The 26197-nt window shown below is 31.2% G+C and overlaps 3 protein-coding genes across 19 annotated transcripts in view; 1 reads left to right on the forward strand and 2 right to left on the reverse strand.

Moving 5' to 3' along the window:
- Nucleotides 1-46: 46 nt before the first annotated feature.
- On the reverse strand, nt 47-4531 carry LOC119611501 (activating signal cointegrator 1). The gene is made up of 4 exons (XM_037967092.1): nt 3226-4531; nt 586-707; nt 338-532; nt 47-268 (listed from the first exon to the last, which is right to left on the reverse strand). Exons 1-4 carry the CDS (start codon nt 4428-4430, stop codon nt 198-200), a joined length of 1593 nt encoding a protein of 530 aa, XP_037823020.1. The 5' UTR covers nt 4431-4531; the 3' UTR covers nt 47-197.
- Nucleotides 4532-4621: 90 nt separating this feature from the next.
- Nucleotides 4622-7760, reverse strand: LOC119611502. 2 transcript variants are annotated; one of them, XM_037967094.1, is made up of 4 exons: nt 7717-7760; nt 6209-6777; nt 5970-6147; nt 4622-5906 (listed from the first exon to the last, which is right to left on the reverse strand). In XM_037967094.1, the coding sequence occupies exons 2-4, from the start codon at nt 6524-6526 to the stop codon at nt 4915-4917; spliced, it is 1488 nt and encodes a 495-aa protein (XP_037823022.1). In that variant the 5' UTR covers nt 6527-6777; nt 7717-7760; the 3' UTR covers nt 4622-4914. The 2 variants fall into 2 exon arrangements, with proteins under 2 accessions (XP_037823022.1, XP_037823021.1); XM_037967093.1 differs by having other exon boundaries at nt 4622-6147; nt 7717-7757.
- LOC119611503 (mannosyl-oligosaccharide alpha-1,2-mannosidase IA-like) overlaps nt 7306-26197 on the forward strand; it is a 55875-nt gene continuing 36983 nt past the window's right edge. Inside the window, exons 1-3 of one of the 16 annotated variants that reach the window (XM_037967102.1) lie at nt 7306-7537; nt 8103-8225; nt 8344-9196. In XM_037967102.1, the coding sequence (XP_037823030.1) occupies nt 8618-9196 (579 nt within the window). In that variant the 5' untranslated portion in view covers nt 7306-7537; nt 8103-8225; nt 8344-8617. Of the gene's footprint in view, nt 7622-7644; nt 7661-7750; nt 7769-8102; nt 9197-9274; nt 9404-15865; nt 15911-18334; nt 18477-18829; nt 18875-19267; nt 19365-26197 lie in introns of those variants that run through there. The other 15 variants (XM_037967109.1, XM_037967110.1, XM_037967107.1 and 12 more) reach the window with 15 other exon arrangements.

Raw genomic sequence — 26197 nt, forward strand, 5'->3', positions numbered from 1 at the left:
TATTTTGAAAATGTAATTAGTAGAATTAAATAAAATATTTTATTAATTTATCTCAATATTTTTATTCATATAAGAAAATTTTAACCACTTCTAATGGCGGAAATAATAATTCAGTGCTAAAATCCAGTTTTCGAATTAGTTTTTTTTATATGTATAATCTTTTCTCCGGGAATGATTTCACTTCTTCCTCTTTCCACTTAACCCTTGGTAGCTTTTAAACGCATTAAAGTTTTACAGGCAGCATTGTGTATTTTAGGATCAATTTGATCTAAAAGAATTTAATTTTTTTTAATTTAAAATGTAGGAAATAATTTCAACTTCTTTATTCACTACTTACATATCTTATGTTGTCCCTTAATTGGAAACACTACCGGCAATTGTTCAAAGTTTGAGCAAACAAAAACATAAGGAGATTCGGATTCTCCTTCAGGATAAATATCACGATACTCTTCCTGGGCCAAACAATCATCAACCTTAACACAACCCAATAGACAACCGGTGGGGTAATGTTCGGGAAATTTTATTGTGGGATCTGCAGTTATAGATTGTAAAAATTACTGTTTTTAGATTTTTTAAATCATTTACCATTGTAGTATTGTTTATAAAAGTTTTCTAGTTCTTGTATTTCTTCTGGTCTAGGCTCTTTGGCTGTAGAAGCAATCCATAAGCGACCACGATGTTCACTGTACCAGACGCGGCCTTCATGTCTGAATTGGAAGAAATTTTATGAAAAATAAATCTTGTTTCGATAGGTTTCCAATTCTATCTATCTGTCCATCTGTCCATCTATCTATCTATCTATCTATCTATCTATCTATCTATCTATCTATCTATCTATCTATCTATCTATCTATCTATCTATCTATCTATCTATCTATCTATCTATCTATCTATCTATCTATCTATCTATCTACCTATCTATCTATCTATCTATCTATCTATCTATCTATCTATCTATCTATCTATCTATCTATCTATCTATCTATCTATCTATCTATCTATCTATCTATCTATCTATCTATCTATCTATCTATCTATCTATCTATCTATCTATCTATCTATCTATCTATCTATCTATCTATCTATCTATCTATCTATCTATTCTATCTATCTATCTATCTATCTATCTATCTATCTATCTATCTATCTTTCGATCTTTCGATCTTTCGATCTATCTATCTATCTATCTATCTATCTATCTATCTATCTATCTATCTATCTATCTATCTATCTATCTATCTATCTATCTATCTATCGATCTATCTATCTATATATCTATCTATCTATCTATCTATCTATCTATCTATCTATCTATCTATCTATCTATCTATCTATCTATCTATCTATCTATCTATCTATCTATCTATCTATCTATCTATCTATCTATCTATCTATCTATCTATCTATCTATCTATCTATCTATCTATATATCTATCTATCTGTCCATCTATCTATCTATCTATCTATCTATCTATCTATATATCTATCTATCTGTCCATCTATCTATCTATCTATCTATCTATCTATCTATTATCTATCTATCTATCTATCTATCTATCTATCTATCTATCTATCTATCTATCTATCTATCTATCTATCTATCTATCTATCTATCTATCTATCTATCTATCTATCTATCTATCTATCTATCTATCTATCTATCTATCTATCTATCTATCTATCTATCTATCTATCTATCTATCTATCTATCTATCTATCTATCTATCTATCTATCTATCTATCTATCTATCTATCTATCTATCTATCTATCTATCTATCTATCTATCTATCTATCTATCTATCTTCGATCTTTCGATCTTTCGATCTATCTATCTATCTATCTATCTATCTATCTATCTATCTATCTATCTATCTATCTATCTATCTATCTATCTATCTATCTATCTATCTATCTATCTATCTATCTATCTATCTATCTATCTATCTATCTATCTATCTATCTATCTATCTATCTATCTATCTATCTATCTATCTATCTATCTATCTATCTATCTATCTATCTATCTATCTATCTATCTATCTATCTATCTATCTATCTATCTATCTATCTATCTATCTATCTATCTATCTATCTATCTATCTATCTATCTATCTATCTATCTATCTATCTATCTATCTATCTATCTATCTATCTATCTATCTATCTATCTATCTATCTATCTATCTATCTATCTATCTATCTATCTATCTATCTATCTATCTATCTATCTATCTATCTATCTATCTATCTATCTATCTATCTATCTATCTATCTATCTATCTTCGATCTATCTATCTATCTATCTATCTATCTATCTATCTATCTATCTATCTATCTATCTATCTATCTATCTATCTATCTATCTATCTATCTATCTATCTATCTATCTATCTATCTATCTATCTATCTATCTATCTATCTATCTATCTATCGATCTATCTATCTATATATCTATCTATCTATCTATCTATCTATCTATCTATCTATCTATCTATCTATCTATCTATCTATCTATCTATCTATCTATCTATCTATCTATCTATCTATCTATCTATCTATCTATCTATCTATCTATCTATCTATCTATCTATCTATCTATCTATCTATCTATCTATCTATCTATCTACCTATCTATCTATCTATCTATCTATCTATCTATCTATCTATCTATCTATCTATCTATCTATCTATCTATCTATCTATCTATCTATCTATATATCTATCTATCTATCTATCTATCTATCTATCTATCTATCTATCTATCTATCTATCTATCTATCTATCTATCTATCTATCTATCTATCTATCTATCTATCTATCTATCTATCTATCTATCTATCTATCTATCTATCTATCTATCTATCTATCTATCTATCTATCTATCTATCTATCTATCTATCTATCTATCTATCTATCAATCTATCTATCTATCTATCTATCTATCTATCTATCTATCTATCTATCTATCTATCTATCTATCTATCTATCTATCTATCTATCTATCTATCTATCTATCTTCGATCTATCTATCTTTCGATCTATCTATCTTTCGATCTATCTATCTATCTATCTATCTATCTATCTATCTATCTATCTATCTATCTATCTATCTATCTATCTATCTATCTATCTATCCTACTATCTATCTATCTATCTATCTATCTATCTATCTATCTATCTATCTATCTATCTATCTATCTATCTGTTTTAAAAAATCTACTCACTTCTTAATCCCTGCTACCAGCAATGACGCCCATGGTTGATGCATAGACAAACACTGTCGCATATCTTGCATTTCCATTAGTTCCTTATCCTGCACCCGATTATAAATGCGCTCAAGACCATCATTCAAAGTAGGACCCTTACTCTTGGCCTTTTCCTCCGCAGATGGTCTATAAATAGGGCGAGCAGCATCCATATTGGGATCTAAATCACCAGTATTATCCCATTTGTCTGAATGTTTGCGGTTAGACCAATTGCTAGAATTATCACTTTTAGCATTCACTGCAGCCACCTCTTTCAAAACTTCACGTTCATATTCCTGGCTAATTGTAACGTCTTCATCCACTTCACGACCGGCAAAATCCACTTTAATCTTACGATTAATACGACTGGCATGTTTACGTTCATGCATTTCCTGCTTCAGCCTTTCAAATGTGGCTCTCTGTTCGTCTGAGTGCCAAACTGAGTTTTCTTCAAAATAGTCCAGTTCATCATCGATTACAGTGGTACGTTTTTCACTATTACGATCGTACTCCAACAAACGATCTCTTTGTTCTAGGGCCTTTTTCAAGGCTTCTCCACCACCCTTTTCTTTGAGGGATTTTAAGAGATTGTCACTTTTCTTGCCTGATGATTTGAGTACCTGCTGTTCCTCATTGGTGCACACTAGCTCACCACAAAACAGGCAAGGACCACTACCCTCTTGTTCGCAAACAATACGTCCACAACTTAGGCAATTGTTTACCAGTTTATGCTGAGAGGCCTGGCAGTTGCACAGACGTCTTCCCTTTAGCATTATGGCATCGACTACATTACCATCGTTGGTATATAGGTTTACATACTTGGTTTTCTTTTTTGCTCCTTGTGACTGGGGGTTCTGTTGATTTTGATTAGTATCATGCGTTTTGTGGCTTGCACCACTATTACTAGATTGATTTTGTTTTATTACGGAAGAGCCATGTCCCTGAGCTTTCTTTTGATTGTTGGAATTTTGTTGTTGCTTTTTATTGGGCAAAGCTTTACTAAAAAGCCGTTGCTTACAATCGGCCAAAAACAAACGATGATCTTCACATTCCTTATTCAGTAAAGTCTCGAAATATTCATCGAACTCGGCGGAAGATTTCATGGATGTAATGTATTTAATCATATCATCTGGTACCTCAAAATCCAGACAAGTGGACAAACGATCTCTTAACCATTTATCCATGTTTTTTATTTACTTTTACCCAATTTATATAAAGAAATTGAAAAAATAAACTAATATTAGGAAATTATGAAGTTTACAAATGTTGAAATTAACTAAACAGCTGTTCGGTGTATGTGTGGCATTCAGTAGGTATTGATAGCAGAGCAAATGTAAACAAATGATTGAGTATATGTAAAAAAAAATTATCGTTATTTTTAAAATATTTTTTGTAAAATTTTTAATACATTTTTTGTTGAAATATAAACATTTATATAAGATAATATAATAAGAAAATATAATACATACTTGAGTACATATTTGAGTGTAAGTGAATTACTCTAAACTCCACTCTAGTCATATTAGAACAATATTTTTATCATGACTAGTTGAATTTTTCCGTTAAAAATCTCTTTATTTTTTGTTTTTTCAGATTAAAAAAACAACTTTTTTGGAAAATCAATAAATATTAAATAAAAAATTGTAAAATATATATGTACTGAATATTTTAACTTATTTGTATATTATAATTTTGTAAAACATTTATAAATTCCCTTAAGTCTAAACCACTAAGCTGTTTCAAGTAGTCAACACCATTCAACTCAATTGCCTCATATTTACCGTCATGACACAAACCTTCCACATCATCCCAATAAAATTTCTTACTCTCTACCACTAGGGTGGTATCGCGTACTAATACTTTAAGTTCGGGCTTACGTCTCAGCAGCTCTTTGCGCAAAACCATTAATTTATTTTTACGTTTACGCTGAAACGGCGATATTTCCGGTTCTATAAAAATGCCCGTATCTTTTAATTTATGCGCTTGACGTAATATGGCCTTACAAGCTTGAGAACTATCTAATTCTATGGATAGGCACTCTTTGTGCGCTGTGTTAGCAGTGGTTTTCGTTGAGGGTATTACGCAGCAATTCAGAATTTTGATATCGTCTAGATTCAAAATGTTGCTTAATAATTTTTGTACCGATTCTAAAGGTTGCTCCGGATCTTTTACTGTTAGATTTCTTATAATAAGTTTACGTTCGTGCAGTTGTCGCTCCACGGTTAGTAGTTCGTTCTGAAGCTGGCGTTTACTAGCCTGAGACTGTTGTAGGGATACACGTAATACAGCACATTCCTTTTTTAAATTATCCACTTCTATTTTTAGTTCCGATAAAGCTGCATACGTGCTAACATCACTAGAAGGTTGTTTTTTAATTATTTCATTGAATTTACCATTTAATTGTTCATATTCCTTTTGTTGGACATAATTTTGCAATTTTTCCTCTATCATTTGTTGAAATATTTCTAAAGTTTTTGCTGGTAATTCCTGAGCAACACATTCTTTATTATTTACTACTTGCATTTGTGATTCTAGGCAACTTTTCTCTTCCTCATTTTCATCTGAAGACTCATAAATGGCGGAGGCAGCTTCTAATGGATTATCCACTTCATTAAATTGATTAGTCTCATCATTTGAATAGGTAGCATTACTGTCTGAACCTGATGCAAAATTTGTAGTTATATTGTGTGTTTCTTGTATTTGTGCTAATGTGGGAAATTGACCTGCTTTTATTTTGTTTGCTTTATAGTTTTCATAGATTTGATTAACCTCCGGATGGGCACGTTTCATGTGTTTAATAAAATTGGATGAAATACCACGATTGCCTTTTACGATTCTGCCGCAAGAGTAGCAGCGAGCTGCAATAGCTTCTTTTTGAGAGGGTAATATAAATTTCTCCACCTTAAATATAAATTACATAGATTAAATGTCAATTAAAGAAATATTGTTTTAAACATGTTACCAATTTAAAAAACGGCGGATTAAATAACACACTTTCTTCTAATCTTTTATATTTCTTTAAACGTCTGCAGTCCGATGCATTTGGCTCTGGCATATTATAATCCTGATTAAAACCTCCATTTTCTATGTCTATCTGATGCGTTACATGATTAACTTCTCCAAAAAAGTTATTTAGATGATGTTGCTGTTTGTTTCTGCTATCTATCATGTCCTCATAAGTCCTTTTAAAACTTTGTGGATTATGCATTTTTAAGCCATTGACATTTTCCTGTTCACAATATAAGGTTTCACATGGTTCCGATTTGATGCTGGGTTCCATAATATTTCTTTTTATTGCTACTAGTTTTATTTTTCACGTTTTTTATTTATTTTGATTTAATCAATACACACTTCAGACATGATTATAAATGGAGTTTCTTCAATTTGTATTTTTTCATTTAATTAATTGAATTTTCAGTGTTATCTTTTGTTTCTGTTCGTATATATTTTGATTTTGGTTTTCTTTTACTCGCAAATGTTGCCATACACTCGTAACATCAGTGAAAATCACAAAAAGGAAAAATATGTTGCCTGATCAGAGATGGAAAATATATTGTAATTTTAATATGATTTTTTAATACAAAGTTGCTTTGTACAAAATTTTTGTACAACAGATTCTATAAATAGTTTGCGTTCAACGATTCTTATAGAAAATATACATCTAAATATTTTACAATAGTTTTACTACAGAAAATTTGAATTTGTGTTGGAGCAGATTTTTTCGTAGAACATTTTTTATATAAAACGTTTTTCGGAACATAGCTCGAACCTAGATATTACTTATAAACACATTTTTGGTATATACAGGTTGTAGGAATTTTCTCCTCTTTGATGAATCGGATATTGGCTACGCTACAAAATTTTTAGTCTCACACTTATCAAACTAAAAGAAAAACATTTTACTCTGCTAGGCGTACAATTAAAAATCGAAACTAGGAATGTAATTAATAAAATTCCAATTAGAATAAACGCCAAATTTATCCCTTTAGTTGAAAACAAAAACCATCTGGTAGCGTTACCAACTCTTACTAAAGAAAAATGTCAGAATAAGAAAAATCCCAACAAGAGAAAATTAGTTTTTTGCATTTCGTTTTAAAGTGTGCAGCATCTCCCAATTCTTTGTCATAAATAAATGGCTATCAATTAAAATTAAAACAGATTAATATATAATTAAAAGAAACAAGTGTTTGTAATAAGATTACAGCTATTTACGCGGTTTAAAGCGAAATATTTCGCAAATATAAACTTTAAATAGAAAACCCAGTGAATGGTGCAAGGTGTATGTGTGTATGTATGTAAACGAAAATGAGACACTGGTAAAAAAACAGCAAACAAGAAAAAACGAAAGGTGCTTAAACCGAAATAACAAAGAAATGTAAAATATAAACAATATATTACAAAAAAACAAGAAATAGTAATTAAATACTTGTAATTTTTTAACAAAAAGAAAAATAATTAAAATTTAATTACCTATTTGGAATAGATTATTGATGATGGCTTTTTTGTACCAGAAAAATTAACGGTTTATTATTTTCATTTTTGACTTTGTGTTTTTGTACTCTTGGTTATTATTCTTTATTTCTTTTTGTTATGACTCTTTGTTTAGCATTGTTTTTGTTGTATGTGTTATTGCTCCTTTTCTGTTTTTAATTTTTTTGTGTGTAAAAAAGTGGGGAGAGCTTGCTAAATAATTTCTGAGTGTTGTTTTTTTTTGTGTTTTCTGGAGCTGTCAACGTGACAGTCTCGCGCCTTCATTGTTTGCTAGTGGTGAAGCTATTTTCAGCGGTTTTTTTTGTCTGATATATCGTGTGTGTATTAATATTTTTTTTGATAAATTTTCAAATTTAATGTTTTAGTTTTGTGAAATAATTTTTAAACATACAAATTTTGCCTACTGTGCAAAAATATAACACAAATTTAAAGAAATAAGATAATAAAAAGAGAAGCAAAAAATTAAAGTGTATTTTTTTCTAAATAAGGTGAAAGTTTTCAACAAAAATATTAAACTTTTTTTTGTGTGTGTAAAAAAACAACAATAAAGTGAAAAAAATCATACATAAATAATAAAATAAAGAAAAAATCATTGTCGCTTTTCAGTTTTTTTCTTTTGTATCCCATCATACCGGTATTTTTTGGCTGTGCGTGCTCCAACCAGCTGAGCCACCTTCAAATTATTGACATTTTAGTTTACGCCTGCGTTTGCAAAAATAAGAAAACAATAACAACTAAAACAAACAAGTACTCATAAAAATAACAACCAAAGGAAAACTTCCATAGTTATATATATTCCCTACACGGCATCTGCGAAAAACACCCCCATCACCACCTAACAACTTTTGTGGCGTCATTTTTAACTCCATAAAACGTTAATATGTATCGCATAGGGCCCATTGGCCGTAAATCAAATTTCCATTCCAAGGAAAAATGCCTCATTGGTTTGGTATTGGCCACTCTGTGCCTGCTTTGTTTTGGTGGCATATTCCTGTTACCCGACAACTTTGGTGGCGAACGTGTTTTAAAGGTTTACAAACAATTTCAAAAAGCCGGTCCTGAAATCTTTATACCGGCACCACCCTTGGCGGCCCATTCGCCCAAAGATCTTGATCCCCATTTCATTAATGATCGTGTTAAATTGCAAGCTAAAATTAAAGAAGAATTGGGTGAAATAATGGATAAACCACAATTACAACAAGACACCATGGATAGTGGTAACGATGCTGCCGCTGAACAGGATTCGCCACAGCAATTCGATGAAACTGGTATGCAACAGGGAGCCGCTCCACCCCTTAATAATGCAGCCAAAACAAATGACAACAATCATTCTCCGGATGATGTAGCTGCTTTGGACAATAATAATCTACCCATTGGCAATGTTAATTTACAAATGCCCTTGGGCGGTCATGCCGACACCGATCCCAGTGTAGAGGATAAACGTTTAAAAGTTAAAGAGGTAAGTTCGATACAACATAGGTATTTGTATTATTAGTATTTTTATTTTAATGTTGATTTTCTTGTCTCTGCCCATAAGGGATTTTATATTTCAATGCTATGGGAATTGTTTTGAATACCTATAAGGGCTTAGTTTTTTTGTGCATAATTCTTTAACCATCATTTATCATTGTTAATAATGTTATAATTTGTTGTTTAAATAATAACAAACGAAAAAAATCATCAATTATAATTAGCGTTATAGTGTAAAACAGTATTGTCCATTTGATTTTGGTTTTCGGAAAGAAAATATTCTTAAAGTTTGGCATCTAGTTTTCAACTAAACTAATAGATTTTAATAATTGTGAATACATATTTATATTTAGAATTGAGAAGCTTCTAAGATATTTTATGTTTTATGAGAAAAGGCTGTAAGTTGTTCGCGCTTTTTTAGAAAGAATTGGGTTTTAAACATTGTTGCTAGACTATAGACTAGACTATAGACTAGACTATAGACTAGACTATAGACTAGACTATAGACAAGACTATAGACTAGACTATAGACTAGACTATAGACTAGACTATAGACTAGACTATAGACTAGACTATAGACTAGACTATAGACTAGACTATAGACTAGACTATAGACTAGACTATAGACTAGACTATAGACTAGACTATAGACTAGACTATAGACTAGACTATAGACTAGACTATAGACTAGACTATAGACTAGACTATAGACTAGACTATAGACTAGACTATAGACTAGACTATAGACTAGACTAGACTAGACTATAGACTAGACTATAGACTAGACTATAGACTAGACTATAGACTAGACTATAGACTAGACTATAGACTAGACTATAGACTAGACTATAGACTAGACTATAGACTAGACTATAGACTAGACTATAGACTAGACTATAGACTAGACTATAGACTAGACTATAGACTAGACTATAGACTAGACTATAGACTAGACTATAGACTAGACTATAGACTAGACTATAGACTAGACTATAGACTAGACTATAGACTAGACTATAGACTAGACTATAGACTAGACTATAGACTAGACTATAGACTAGACTATAGACTAGACTATAGACTAGACTATAGACTAGACTATAGACTAGACTATAGACTAGACTATAGACTAGACTATACTAGACTATAGACTAGACTATAGACTAGACTATAGACTAGACTATAGACTAGACTATAGACTAGACTATAGACTAGACTATAGACTAGACTATAGACTAGACTATAGACTAGACTTACTAGACTATAGACTAGACTATAGACTAGACTATAGACTAGACTATAGACTAGACTATAGACTAGACTATAGACTAGACTATAGACTAGACTATAGACTAGACTATAGACTAGACTATAGACTAGACTATAGACTAGACTATAGACTAGACTATAGACTAGACTATAGACTAGACTATAGACTAGACTATAGACTAGACTATAGACTAGACTATAGACTAGACTATAGACTAGACTATAGACTAGACTATAGACTAGACTATAGACTAGACTATAGACTAGACTATAGACTAGACTATAGACTAGACTATAGACTAGACTATAGACTAGACTATAGACTAGACTATAGACTAGACTATAGACTAGACTATAGACTAGACTATAGACTAGACTATAGACTAGACTATAGACTAGACTATAGACTAGACTATAGACTAGACTATAGACTAGACTATAGACTAGACTATAGACTAGACTATAGACTAGACTATAGACTAGACTATAGACTAGACTATAGACTAGACTATAGACTAGACTATAGACTAGACTATAGACTAGACTATAGACTAGACTATAGACTAGACTATAGACTAGACTATAGACTAGACTATAGACTAGACTATAGACTAGACTATAGACTAGACTATACTAGACTATAGACTAGACTATAGACTAGACTATAGACTAGACTATAGACTAGACTATAGACTAGACTATAGACTAGACTATAGACTACTATAGACTAGACTATAGACTAGACTATAGACTAGACTATAGACTAGACTATAGACTAGACTATAGACTACTATAGACTATACTATAGACTAGACTATAGACTATACTATAGACTAGACTATAGACTAGACTATAGACTAGACTATAGACTAGACTATAGACTAGACTATAGACTAGACTATAGACTAGACTATAGACTAGACTATAGACTAGACTATAGACTAGACTATAGACTAGACTATAGACTAGACTATAGACTGGACTATAGACTAGACTATATAAGTTCTAGAATCCAAATTGTGAGAGATTAGTTTTAACAGAAAGTAATTCTAATAAATTTCTGAGTTTAGTGGGATCACTTTAGTTTATAATATCCCTTGAACTTGAGTTCTTCTTTTCTTTTTTAGTTGGGTCAAGATTTTAATTTACTTTTATTCTCTTGATATTATTTAAATACACGAAACACTAGTTTCATTTTCAACAAAACTTATTTTCAATATAAAAATGTTCAACAAAACCCACAATTCTTGTTTCATCATCTATCATTTACTTATCGCACACCAAAAATCTTTTTAAATTCAACTTTAATTAAAATAAAAACAAATTTCTATAAACAATTTACAAAGTAAGACCAGCGGACTCAACGTTAAAAGTAAAAAAAATAGAATTAAGAAATAGAAAAATTAATTTACAAAACTTTAGTTGTTTTTGCCATAATCATCATCAAGTGGCGTTATTTTAGTTTCTTACGTATATTTTTCTCATACGTTATTTTAGGTCTTTATTTTTTGCATGATGTGGGTCAGTAGTTTGAGTCTGTTTTTTTTCTTACTTTGAATGATTAAAGATTAACAAATGAGTCTTAGAATAGTAGAAACTAAGAGGAGACAAAAAAGAAAAAATATATTTTAAATAAAAAAACAGCATACGTAAACAAATAGAATCAATTAAGAAATGTATGCATATAGAGATGTTTTAAAGTTTCTAACTATATCTACAGACAAGCAGTTATAACTGAAAATGAGTCATACTTTTAGCTTTTACTTTTAAAAAGAAAAACAATTGAATGAATTTTTTAATTGTTTAAACGGGGTTTATTTGTTTAATTATATAAACAATCTTTCCCAGACTTCAATGAATCTTTCTGTTTGTGAATATTTTTTTGTCGCTTATCTTTGTTATTTTTTTTAGAAAATCTAATTTTGGGAGAGTAATAAATTTGGCTTTTCTTTCATTACTACAGTGTAACTAATTTGTATAGACTCTACATTTGTAATAGTTGTGTATCTAATTTGTTTACAAATTGGAGTTTTTAACTGTCAACAAATATCTAACCTAGTTGGTGGTCTATTTCTTGAGTTCTATTGTTATTTTTATAATAAAATTATTATTTATTAATATTCGATGGAAAAAACTCGAATATTAAGTCTATTTTAATATTGTTATTTAAATAAAATAGCTAAATTATACAAAAAAGGCTTAACATTTTTCAAATAAAAACTACTTTTGTTTCAAATTTTTCTGTTGAATTATAGAAAATTGTTTTATTTAAAATTCAATTTTGCGTTTATTAAACTAAACTTTTAATTGTTAAGAGATTATAGATTATTATAATATAAATAATAAACTGTTTGTAGATAATTGACTGAATATATTTCAATGAAACTATCATAACACAGATCAACAAAGTTTTAGCCCAGAGAGCGCTACTCAATTCTTTAGAATAGTATCTAGGCTTCGTCTTTTTTCAATTTTTGTTTTGTAATTTTTATTTCTAACTATTGTAGTAATTATTTCATTACAGCCTGTTCAAATACAAACATATTTCAATTATTTCTGTTGTAGATTTCCAACACTAATTACTCCACCTTCATTTCACAGAGAAAGCTGAACTATTTTTATTATTTATAGGTAATTTCTGTTTTTTCTCCCAAATGTTTTCCTAAGAAACCATTTATATTTAGCTATTTATTTTTAACAAAAATTGATATAATTAAAACTTGTTTTTTGTTATCACAACTAGTGTTTAATAATGTGTTAAATTATGTTTGTAAACTATTTAAAGCTTTCTCATAAAAAACCAGAAATAGCTTATTGTATTTTTATTATATACAAAGTATTTTTTTCTAAAATAAAAGCGCAAGTAGTGAATTTTTGAAGTGAACTTCATTAGGTTTCAGGGTTATATTTCTTACCAAAAAAATTATGTTATTTTGTATTTTGGTTTTTGATATATTTTTATTTAAAAACATTTTGAAAAGAGTAAAAGTTTTTTAATTGTTAACCCTTTAAGGGCAGGGTGTATTAGGTTAGCTCTATGTTTTTTAACAAATTTTAAAGCTTTACTTTATTTTTCCATATTTTTTTTATCGAATTTAAATATTGGTCTTGACTATAGACGGGTCTATAGTCTCGACTATAGATCATCCTATAGTCTCGACTATTGTCGGTTTATAGTCTAAACTATATCAGTCTATAGTCTGAACTATAGGTTATTCTATAGCTTCAACTTTAGATCTGTGTATAGTCTCAACTATAGATCAGTCTATAATCTCAACTATAAATCAGTCTATAGTCTCGACTATAGATCAGTCTATATTCTCGACTATATATCGGTTTATAGTCTCGACTATATGTGTATAGTATCCCCTGTAAATCAGTACATAGTCTCCACTATAGATCAGTCTATAGTCTCAACTATAGATCAGTCTATAGTCTCAACTATAGGTCAGTCTAAAGTCTCAACTATAGATCAGTCTATAGTCTCAACTATGGATCAGTCTATAGTCTCAACTATAGATCAATCTATAGTCTCAACAATAGACCAGTCTATAAACTCGACTATAGATCAGTCTATAGTCTCGACTATAGATTAGTCTAATGTCTCGACTATTATGTCTCAACTATAGATCAGTCTATAATCTCAACTATAGATCAGTCTATAATCTCAACTATAGATCAGTCTATAATCTCAACTATAGATCAGTCTATAATCTCAACTATAGATCGGTCTATAATCTCAACTATAGATCAGTCTATAGTCTATATTATAGAACAGTCTATAGTCCCGACTATAGATTAGTCTAATGTCTCGACTATTATGTCTCAACTATAGATCAGTCTATAATCTCAACTATAGATCAGTCTATAATCTCAACTATAGATCAGTCTATAGTCTATATTATAGATCAGTCTATAGTCCCGACTATAGAGCAGTCTATAGTCCCGACTATATATCGGCTTATAGTCTCGACTATATGTGATTATTCTCCACTATAGGTCAGTCTATAGTCTCAACTATAGATCAGTCTACAGTCTCAACTATAGATCAGTCTATAGTCTCAACTATAGATCACTCTATAGTCTCAACTATAGATCAGTCTATAGTCTCACCTATAAACTAGTCTATAGACTCGACTATAGATCAGTCTATAATCTCGACTGTAGATTAGTCTAATCTCTCGACTATTGATCAGTCTATAGTCTATTATTAAAAAAACGGATTTTTATTGAAAATTGAATTTTTTACAGAAAAATCGGATTTTTATTGAAAAGGACAATTTTTAGTGAAAATTAAAATTTTTTTATAAATTTCGAATTTTTGTTCAAAAATTTAGTTTTTTAGTAAAATATACAATTTTTAATGAAAAATGGAATTTTTATTGAAAAATTTAATTTCTATTGAAAAATAAATTTTTATTGAAAAAAATTTTATCAAAAAATTTAATTTTTATTAAAAAATTTAATTTTTATTGAAAAAATGGAATTTTTACAAAAAAATCGAATTTTTATTGAAATGGACAATTTTTAGTGAAAATTAAAATTTTTTATAAATTTCGAATTTTTTTCAAAAATTTAGTTTTTTAGTAAAATATAAAATTTTTAATGAAATATGGAATTTTTATCTAAAAATTTAATTTCTATTGAAAAATAAATTTTTATTAAAAAATTTCATTTTTATTGACAAATTTTATATCAAAAAATTAATATTTTATCAAAAAAATTAATTTTTATTGAAAAGTGGAATTTTTATTGTAAAATTTAACTTTTATTAAAAAATTTAATTTTTAGTGATTTACGAAATTTTATTAAAACTTTAATTTTTAGAAAAATATGCAAAAACCATACTTTTTAGCCACATTTGAAATGTTTTATCATAAAAGTCAAAATTGAGGTTTAAGCTCTGTACTCGTAATTTTCAAATTACCCTCGTAAATTTATAAAAACACTATTTACTATTCGGAAAATAAAACAACTTTTTAAAAGTTGATTGCTATCTTCAATTAACTAATGAATCGTGGGGGTATAATTTCTGAAGTATCAGTCCTCAAGAGTGCACTTAGTTATAATCCCTTTGTAAAGTATATAATATGAACCATTTTAGTAGTATATTAAGTTAAATTGGAACATCTGTTAATATTTTTTTTTATAAATAATATTGGAAAATTTTACAAAGTTGGCAACAAATGATAGAAGAGAATTTCTATGTGTGATCGATGATATCGGTCAAGATCAAAATAGGGAACTTTGTCAAAAGTTTTTTCTATATTTATTCCTCTTTTTATACCTATCTGAAGTTTTGCTTGAAAAAACTAAAACAAGTGTTATTTTTTTTTTTGTTTTGTTCCCCCTATTAAAATTTCTCTCATGTGTGAAATACTTTTAACAGTCGCGCACCACTCACACACTCCCCATTTGACAATGATCATGAAATTTATAATTTTACATACAAACTAAATAAAAAACCAACAAACAAATGCAGCATTAAACCGTAGATAATTGTATAAAAGAATACTGTACAAGCAAGAAGACCAATGTCCACATTTTATTCCATTAGAGAAATAATTAAAATATTATTGCATTCAAGCGTAACATTTTATTATTAACAAAGTCTTTTTATTGTTGTTATTGCTGCTATTATTATTATATAGATTTTTATACTAGATCTAGAACATATTTATAAGTTACTGACCGAACTGCTGCTGCCAGCCGGCCGGTTGGTAAAATAACAATATAGACATTAGTATGAATGTTGAAGCGAGAGTAAATTTATTCAAATTTATAATTTAAATATTCTCAGCAAATTGTTACTAGTATTTATTTTAAATTCAATTATTTGCGAGAGTAGTATTTATTTATATTGTATGTATATTTATATATTCATGTGAGCACAAGTACGTCGACGTAAAGTTAATGTTGTGTATTTTTTTTATAATTAGTTTTGAAATTAAATTAACTTGAAATAATTTAGGTATTAGTCGGTTTGTGGGGTACTCTACTAAGGAGAGAGGTAAGTGAAAGCTAGCGCCATTAATAGGGCTACAACTAGGACTAGGATTAGGAATAAGATAATGACAATGACAACGAATTCGACCAAGACTGGGACTAGGAATAGAAGTAGGAGTAGGACTAGGAATAGGACTAGAAATAGAAGTAGGAGTAGGACTAGGAATAGGACTAGGAATAGGACTAGGAATAGGACTAGGAATAGGACTAGGAATAGGACTAGGAATAGGACTAGGAATAGGGCTAGGAATAGGACTAGGAATAGGACTAGGAATAGGACTAGGAATAGGACTAGGAATAGGACTAGGAATGGGACTAGGAATAGGACTAGGAATAGGACTAGGAATAGGACTAGGAATAGGAATAGGAATAGGACTAGGAATAGGACTAAGAATAGACTAGGAATAGACTAGGAATAGGACTAGGAATAGGACTAGGAATAGGACTAGGAATAGGACTAGGAATAGGACTAGGAATAGGACTAGGAATAGGACTAGGAATAGGACTAGGAATAGGAATATGAATAGGACTAGGAATAGGAATAGGACTAGGACTAGGAATATGACTAGGAATAGGACTAGGAATAGGAATATGACTAGGAATAGGACTAGGAATAGGACTAGGAATGGGACTAGGAATAGGAATAGGACTAGGAATAGAACTAGGAATAGGAATAGGACTAGGAATAGAACTAGGAATAGGACTAGGAATAGGACTAGGAATAGGACTAGGAATAGGACTAGGAATAGGAATATGACTAGGAATAGGACTAGGAATAGGACTAGGAATAGGACTAGGAATAGGACTAGGAATAGGACTAGGAATGGGAATAGGAATAGGACTAGGAATAGGAGTAGGAATAGGACTAGGAATAGAACTAGGAATAGGACTAGGAATAGGACTAGGAATAGGACTAGGAATAGGACTAGGAATAGGACTAGGAATAGGACTAGGAATAGGAATAGGACTAGGAATAGGAATAGGACTAGGAATAGGACTAGGAATAGGACTAGGAATAGGACTAGGAATAGGACTAGGAATAGGACTAGGAATAGGACTAAGAATAGGAATAGGACTAGGAATAGGACTAGGAATGTGACTAGGAATAGGACTAGGAATAGGACTAGGAATAGGACTAGGAATAGGACTAGGAATAGGAATAGGACTAGGAATAGGACTAGGACTAGGAATAGGACTAGGAATAGGACTAGGAATAGGACTAGGAATAGGACTAGGAATAGGACTAGGAATGGGACTAGGAATAGGACTAGGAATGTGACTAGGAATATGACTAGAACTAAGAAGAAGACTAGGACTAGGAATAGGAATAGGAATAGGACTAGGAATAGGACTAGGAATAGGACTAGGAATAGGACTAGGACTAGGACTACGAATAGGACTAGGACTAGAAATAGGACTAGAACTAAGAATAAGACTAGGAGTAGGACTAGGCATAGAAGTAGGAATAAGACTAGGAATAGGACTAGGACTAGGAGTAGGAGTAGGAGTAGGACTAGGACTAGGACTAGGACTAGGATTAGGATTAGGAATAGGAATAGGATTAGGAATAGGACTAGGAATAGAACTAGGAATAGGACTAGGAATAGGACTAGGAATAGGACTAGGAATAGGACTAGGAATAGGACTAGGAATAGCACTAGGACTAGGAATAGGAATAGGACTAGGAATAGAACTAGGAATAGGAATAGGACTAGGAATAGAACTAGGAATAGGACTAGGAATAGGACCTGGAATAGGGGATAATATTTTGTCTTATCCGATCACATTTTGAAAGAAGAAAATCAGTCATGCCAAAATGTTTGTCCAATTAATAATACTAAAATTTCAACAGGTTACATTTACATTTGTACCAAATGTAGCATACATCTACTAACCATCAACAAATAATTTATATCCAGTTATTGTACTATATTGTCTAGCACATGTAACCATTAAAAAACCTATACGCGGAAATAATTGACGATTTAAATACTAACGGAAATTGCTGGGGCATTTTAACTATACACCTATAATAACTGAACATAAATTCATGTACTTTTATTATTACATATATTATAAATGTGATTATTTATTGATAAGAGGTATTAAAAACATTTTAAATTGTGATTTTGGTAACACTTCAGCAAACATACAACTACATTTAATTACCAACAAGTTAGTTAAGTTCATAGTTATTATCTTTATAAGGGAAATTAAACAAATACTATAAATAATATTAATATAACTGAATGAAATTCCCAGTTAACTTATTCCAAACCCTTTATTTGTTTCTATCTTTTCCATAAATAAATTTACAAACAAAAATTAAATCCTAATATTTTCCTAGAATGATAAATGGCTTAAAACAAATAAATAGAAACATAATAACGATTATTGTAATTGTAAATGTCATTTGTCAACTAATTGATTTTTATATGACAACCAAATGAAAGCTATAGCTATGTAATAATTTATTTCGTTGTCACCTTTAGGGGAAGAATCTTTCAAAAGAAAGTTAGTATTTTCGTGTTAAGTTTTTTTTTTTTTGAGATATTAAAGAGTTGTAAAATGTTTTTGAACTTTTATGAGGAAATAATAATAGTAATAATAAACAATAAAATAGTTCTTTTTATATAAAAGATATACAAAAACTAAAAAGTTATTCAAATAGTAATAAAACCTAAACTTACATCATACTTTCTATTAAAGCAAAAAGAGTAATTATAATTCATTGTCACGTTATGATGACAATTAAAATGTGTATTTTAATTTCTAACCCCTATAGAGGCTTAAGCGGCATACTTACTTGACTTGTTAAGATGTTTGGGTATAAAAATATGGAATTTGAATGTAAATAAATGGAAATGGAATATGACTAGCAATAAAGTTGGGAATAGGAATATGACTAGAAATAGGAAAAGGAATATGAATAGGAATAGGACAGAATGAGACAAGGAATACGACTAGGAATAGGACTGGAAAAAAGACTAGAAAAAGGACTAGTAATAGGGCTAGGAATATAATTAGGATTAGCACAAGGAATAGGACTAGAAATATGACTAGGAATAAGACTAGGAATATGACTATGAATAGGACTGGGAATAGAACTAGGAATAGCACTAGTCCTAGTACTAGTCCTAGTAGTAGGACTAGGAATAGGACTAGGAATAGGACTAGTAATAGGACTAGGAATAGAAATAGGAATAGGACTAGGAATAGGACTAGGAATAGGACTGGGAATAGGACTAGGAATAGGACTAGGAATAGAACTAGGAATAGGACTAGGAATAGGACAAGGAATAGGACTAGGAATAGGACTAGAATAGGACAAGGAATAGGACTAGGAATAGGACTAGGAATAGGACTAGGAATAGGACTAGGAATAGGACTAGGAATAGGACTAGGAATAGGACTAGGAATAGGACTAGGAATAGGACTAGGAATAGGACTAGGAATAGGACTAGGAATAGGACTAGGAATAGGACTAGGAATAGGAATCGGAATAGGACTAGGACTAGGAATAGGACTAGGACTAGGACTAGGACTAGGACTAGGACTAGGAATAGGAATAGGAATAGGACTAGGAATAGGACTAGGAATAGGACTAGGAATAGGACTAGGAATAGGACTAGGAATAGGACTAGGAATAGGACTAGGAATAGGACTAGGAATAGGACTAGGAATAGGACTAGGAATAGGACTGGACTAGGAATAGACTAGGAATAGGACTAGGAATAGGACTAGGATAGGACTAGGAATAGGACTAGGAATAGGACTAGGAATAGGACTAGGAATAGGACTAGGAATAGGACTAGGAATAGGACTAGGAATAGGACTAGGAATAGGACTAATAATAGGACTAGGACTAGGAATTGGACTATGAATAGGTCTAGAAATAGAATAGGAATAGCACTAGAAATAAAAATAAGACTGGGGTTATGACTAGCAAATTTGACTAGCATTAGGACTATAAAAAATATGACATGGTAACGTTTGATAGAGATCATAACATACTCGCCTATTATGAACTTTTGTCGAATTGGTGGGACATTTTTTCAAAAAGTATTTTCTTTTGAAAACTACAAATATTCTTATTACCCTTAGAAATACATATTAAACCAATTACCCAACATACTATTTTCAAAGAACTAGAGCAAATAATAAAAATTTGTTAATGCGTTTTATCAAAGCAACCAGCGAACTAACGAACAAATGACAACATATTTATCGTTTTAATTCTTGTTTAATTAAATTTCATTGTCACCAATAAAGTGCACGTCATTTAGTTGTAGCTGGTGTTGCAGTGGCAACAAGCAAACCATATTCTAAACAACAAAAAACATAAACATACTTGAACAAAATGCCGCCATCGTAATGCGGTACAACAATTAAATGATAAAATAGTTTAAAACAAAAACTAGACAAAATAATTCCCAAGTTATTTATTTTTCTATGCGAACATATTTATATCAACTTGTGGTGCATTTTAAATCGCCATGCAATGGATTTTCCACTTTTATCTCGAACTTGTGAATAAAAGTACAAAATTGTACGTCATGGTAGAAAAACGTTTGTTCGAATTGAGTGAGTGCTTGTTTGTGCCTGCACAAACATGTTTAAACTGCATAACGAACGGCTTTTTGCTTCTTCTTCTTTCTGTGTTCTCGTATGCGTAAATTTTTACGACCCAAACGGACGGACAGACAGACATAAACACAATTAAAAATTATGATAATTGGTGCATAATAATATACATACAAATACACGAACTACGTAAATGCATTTATGTGCATAACTGACAATTAAGCGTTGTAGAGTTGCATTGGGAGTCAAATGTACAGTGGAAAGTTTATATGATTGTCTGTAATGAAAAAATCTAGTTTTGTATGAAAAACCTAAAATTGTAAAATTAGGACTAGGAATAGGACTAGGATTAAGGCTAGCAAGAGGACTAGGAATAGGGCTAGGGATAGGACTAAGAATAAAACTAGGACTAGGAATAGAACTAGAAATAAGACTAAGATTTGGGATAGCACTAGCAATAGAAACAGGACTAGGGCTAGGAATAGGAATAGGACTTGGAATAGGACTAAGAAGAGTTCTAGGAATAGGACTAGGAATAGGACTTGGAATATGACTAGGAATAGGGCTAGGACTAGGAATAGGACTAGGACTAGAAATAGGACTAGGAATAGGACTAGAAATAGGACTAGGAATAGGACTAGAAATAGGACTAGGAATAGGACTAGGAATAGGACTAGGAATAGGACTAGGAATAGGACTAGGAATAGGACTAGGAATAGGACTAGGAATAGGACTAGGAATAGGACTAGGAATAGGACTAGGAATAGGACTAGGAATAGGACTAGGAATAGGACTAGGAATAGGACTAGGAATAGGACTAGGAATAGGACTAGGAATAGGACTAGGAATAGGACTAGGAATAGGACTAGGAATAGGACTAGGAATAGGACTAGGAATAGGAATAGGAATAGGACTAGGAATAGGACTAGGAAAGGAATAGGACTATGACTAGGAATAGGACGAGGAATGGGACTAGGAATAGGACTAGGAATAGGACTAGGAATAGGACTAGGAATAGGACTATTCCTAGTCTAGGACTAGGACTAGGGCTAGGAATAGGACTAGGAATAGGAATAGGACTAGGACTAAGAATAGCACTAGGAATAGGACTAGGAATAGGACTAGGACTAGGAATAGGACTAGGACTAGGAATAGGAATAGGACTAGGAATAGGACTAGGAATAGGACTAGGACTAGGACTAGGAATAGGAATAGGACTAGGAATAGGACTAGGACTAGGAATAGGACTATGACTAGGAATAGGACGAGGAATGGGACTAGGAATAGGACTAGGAATAGGACTAGGAATAGGACTAGGAATAGGACTATTCCTAGTCTAGGACTAGGACTAGGGCTAGGAATAGGACTTGGAATAGGACTAGGACTAGGACTAAGAATAGGACTAGGAATAGGACTAGGAATAGGACTAGGAATAGGACTAGGAATAGGACTAGGAATAATGAATAATGCTAGATATAGAACTGGGAATATGACCGCAGAACATTTATTTGGACTATGAAGTCCAAGTCCTAGGATGTAACGATTCACGCGTTGTGCCCTATCCTTTAGAAGACCTGTGCTACCTGTTATTCCGACCGTGCTCAGGGTTTGGGGTGGTGTTCTTGTCTCCATCAAGTGTGTCAAATGTTCGTCAAAAGTCTGCGAAACAACAAGTAAGTCATCTAGATATACAAAAACGTGAGTTTTTAAATTGTACGGAATGACCATGTCCATTAGTCGGCACAACGATTGCGGTGCGTTACATAAATTTAATGGCGCCCAACGTGGGGCCTCAGCTAAATAGTTCTACATGCCTTTGGTAAACACTTAGGACATATAATTTGAACAATTTTATTTACATCTTGGCTGAAGTTCCAAACAAAACAATCAATCGTGGTATTAACTAACTTTCTCTTTATTTTGTTTTCCTCAATTCCGTTTTTGAAAATATTTTGGATTTTCAGATTTTTTTTAAATAGAATTCTGAACCAAATATTTAATAAAACTTCTATCTTTTGTATGATTTTTTGTTTGAGATTTTTGATCTGAGTTTTATTGAGATCTTACTCGCGAATAACATACATTATTTTTGGGTAAATTTTTAGTTTTCAAAATTTTTGCTTAGTTTTTATTATGATCGGGATTTTTGTAATTGGAGTTGTTTTGATTACCTACCCTCATATAATAACTGAGATTTTTCCTCTATATTTTCTATACTTTCTTAATGAGATTTATTTGTTGATATTTATTTGTCAATAAAATACTCTTTGGAAAGTTTAGATAAGCCTTATTTAATTTTTTTGTTTTATAGTTTGAATTTAGGTCATATTTTTTTTATTATCTGGTTCCTAACTATATGTTAATTAACCGAGTAGTGGAATATATATTTATCTTTACTGAGTTTAAATACAATTTTAAATATGCCTTTGACACGAAGTCAAGAAAATTTATCGAATATCGATCAGCCAACTAATGTGAGCTTCACGGTAGATATGGACTCATCAAATACCGGTGTAAGAACACGATCTAAAAGGACAACACAAACACAAAACGGTACCAATGACAATTCGACGACAACAAACGAAACTCAAATAAGACAAATTGTGACAGAATCTTTAGGATCATTTCGAAATGAGATGATGAATATGATTTCAAATGAACTGTCTGCAATAGTTCAAAATATCAATGTGGAAAATAATCAACATCAGAACAGATATGATGACAATAACAGGGACAGAAATACCTCACCAAGAACAAATCGACCTAATCACGACGCAGAACAAGAACCATTTCTTGCTGAGAAAGTTCTCAATATAATTCGCAATTGGCGAATCAAGTTCACCGGACATGACAATCAAATGACAGTGGATGAATTCATTTACAGAATTAATATTTTGACGACCAACAATCTTCGAGGAGACTTCGATATTTTGTGCAAACATGCACACTGCCTCTTTGAAGGCAAGGCCCTCGAATGGTATTGGAGATACCACAGACAGACATATGACATGGACTGGCATTCTTTAACAACAGCATTACAGAACCAGTACAAGGATGACACGACGGATTTTGACATCCTTGAAGACATTAGAAGACGAAGACAGAAACACAATGAAAATTTTGACGAATATCTAGACTCAATTTTGGCAATGACAGATAGACTTAAGACCCCTATTACAGACAGAGACTTATGTGAGACTTTAATTAGAAATTTAAAGACAGAAGTTCGTCATGAACTTCTACATTTAGAAATTTCCAGTGTTTCCCAACTTCGTAAAGAGGTTAGGAAACATGAAAAGTTCATGAAGGACGTACAAAAATACGATTATCGCAAGACTGACAGAGGACGTATTTCGGAAATTGACGGCGAGGACAATGACCTTGACATTAATAATACAGACATTTGCGCACTTCAACAAGTTAAATGTTGGAATTGTGACAAAGATGGACATACATATTTCGACTGTATGGAACCAAGACGAATCTTCTGTTACGGTTGTGGTGCCAAGGACATATACAAACCGAACTGTACTAAATGCTCGAAAAAGCATTCGGGAAACGGACAGAAGGATGTTCGACGGACGCATTAAGAACATCCAGTGATATTGGACATAAAACTTCGGACATTAACTCGGACAACGAAAACGGGACTGATACTAAAGACAATAAAACAGAAAACGTACACCCTCTGATGAAGCCATATCACATCCGTTTGGCTGAATATAAGAAAGCTCGTGCGAGGATTTTCGGTGAAAACAAGATTAGTAGATCTTCAAAAAGAATTAGAGAATTTTATCGCAAAATTAGGAAGTTCAAAATTTATACAATTTCTCCAATTATTTCTCAAGAATTTGATAGTAGGCCCTACATTAACATAAAAGTTAATGATAAATTCCATTTGGCTCTTTTAGATAGTGGCGCGAATAAGAGCGTAATTGGAGGAAATTTAGCGTTAGAAATTCAGAGTGAACCAAATTTTAGTAAATGTTTAGGCAACGTACGTACTGCAGACGGGCAACGACAGAACGTTTTAGGGACAGCGACATTAGACGTGACATTTCAATGACAGACTAAACATTTTGAATTTTTAGTGGTTCCGACGATCAGACAAGACATAATTTGTGGCTATGACTTTTGGACAGATTTTGGACTAAAAATTTCTTTGCCAATTGTTGGTGAAATTGATTGTGCCGAATCTGACCCGGACAAACTTCAACTGACTGCTGAACAGAAACATAGACTAGACAAAATTATTGTAACGTTCCCTAACTCTGAAGTAGATGGTTTAGGCTGTACTACTCTTATACAGCATAGTATTGACACGGGTGATGCAAAACCTATAAAACAACGTTATTATCCGATTTCACCGGCGGTAGAGAAACAGCTTTGTGGGGAATTAGATCGTATGATTTCTCTCGGAGTTATAGAGGAAGCTCCAAATTCACCTTGGTCATCCCCAACAGTCGTTGTTGTCAAACCTGGAAAAGTTAGGATGTCAGAAATAAGCGGTTTCGTGAAGGAAATAAAGGTAAATAACATGGTTTAAATTTAGTGACCATAATTAATAAATTTTCTGTATAGGTTTTGGAAAGGAATTTATCATTATTTCTTTCAACTTTGAACAATCTTTTTACTATCTATTGTCTGTTAAATTCTACAAGCCTAATTTCACTAAACCTGAATATCATTTCAAATCGAACAAGAATCATTCGGAATAATCATCTCAACTTTGAAGTTTTGTGAAACAAGCATCGATAAATCCTCAGCGTCTTTCTTAAATCCTACAAGAATCAAACTTAAACTAAACTACAACTAATTATCTTACTTAAAACCTACTTAAACTTAAAAATCTAATCTAATTTAACCACCAAAACCTACTTAAACTTACTTAAACGCTAAATCTAAACTAATTTTATCTTCAAAAAGCCTCTAAAACTAATTTGGTTTAATATAAACGATAAACTAAAACTAATTTTATCTTAAAACAACAAAAAATTATCTTTTTATCTAAAAAATTATCTTAAATTTTATCTAATTTAACTTAAAATCTAATTAATTTATCTTAAAACTAACTTTTGTTAAATTACTAAAATTTTTTTACTTTACTTGCATCTATCTTAACTTAAAACTT

This window comes from Lucilia sericata, unplaced genomic scaffold, assembly GCF_015586225.1.
Source record: "Lucilia sericata isolate MDLA Ls3-8-SP2 unplaced genomic scaffold, ASM1558622v1 Contig001465F_arrow, whole genome shotgun sequence".
Classification (NCBI taxonomy): Eukaryota; Metazoa; Arthropoda; class Insecta; order Diptera; family Calliphoridae; genus Lucilia; species Lucilia sericata.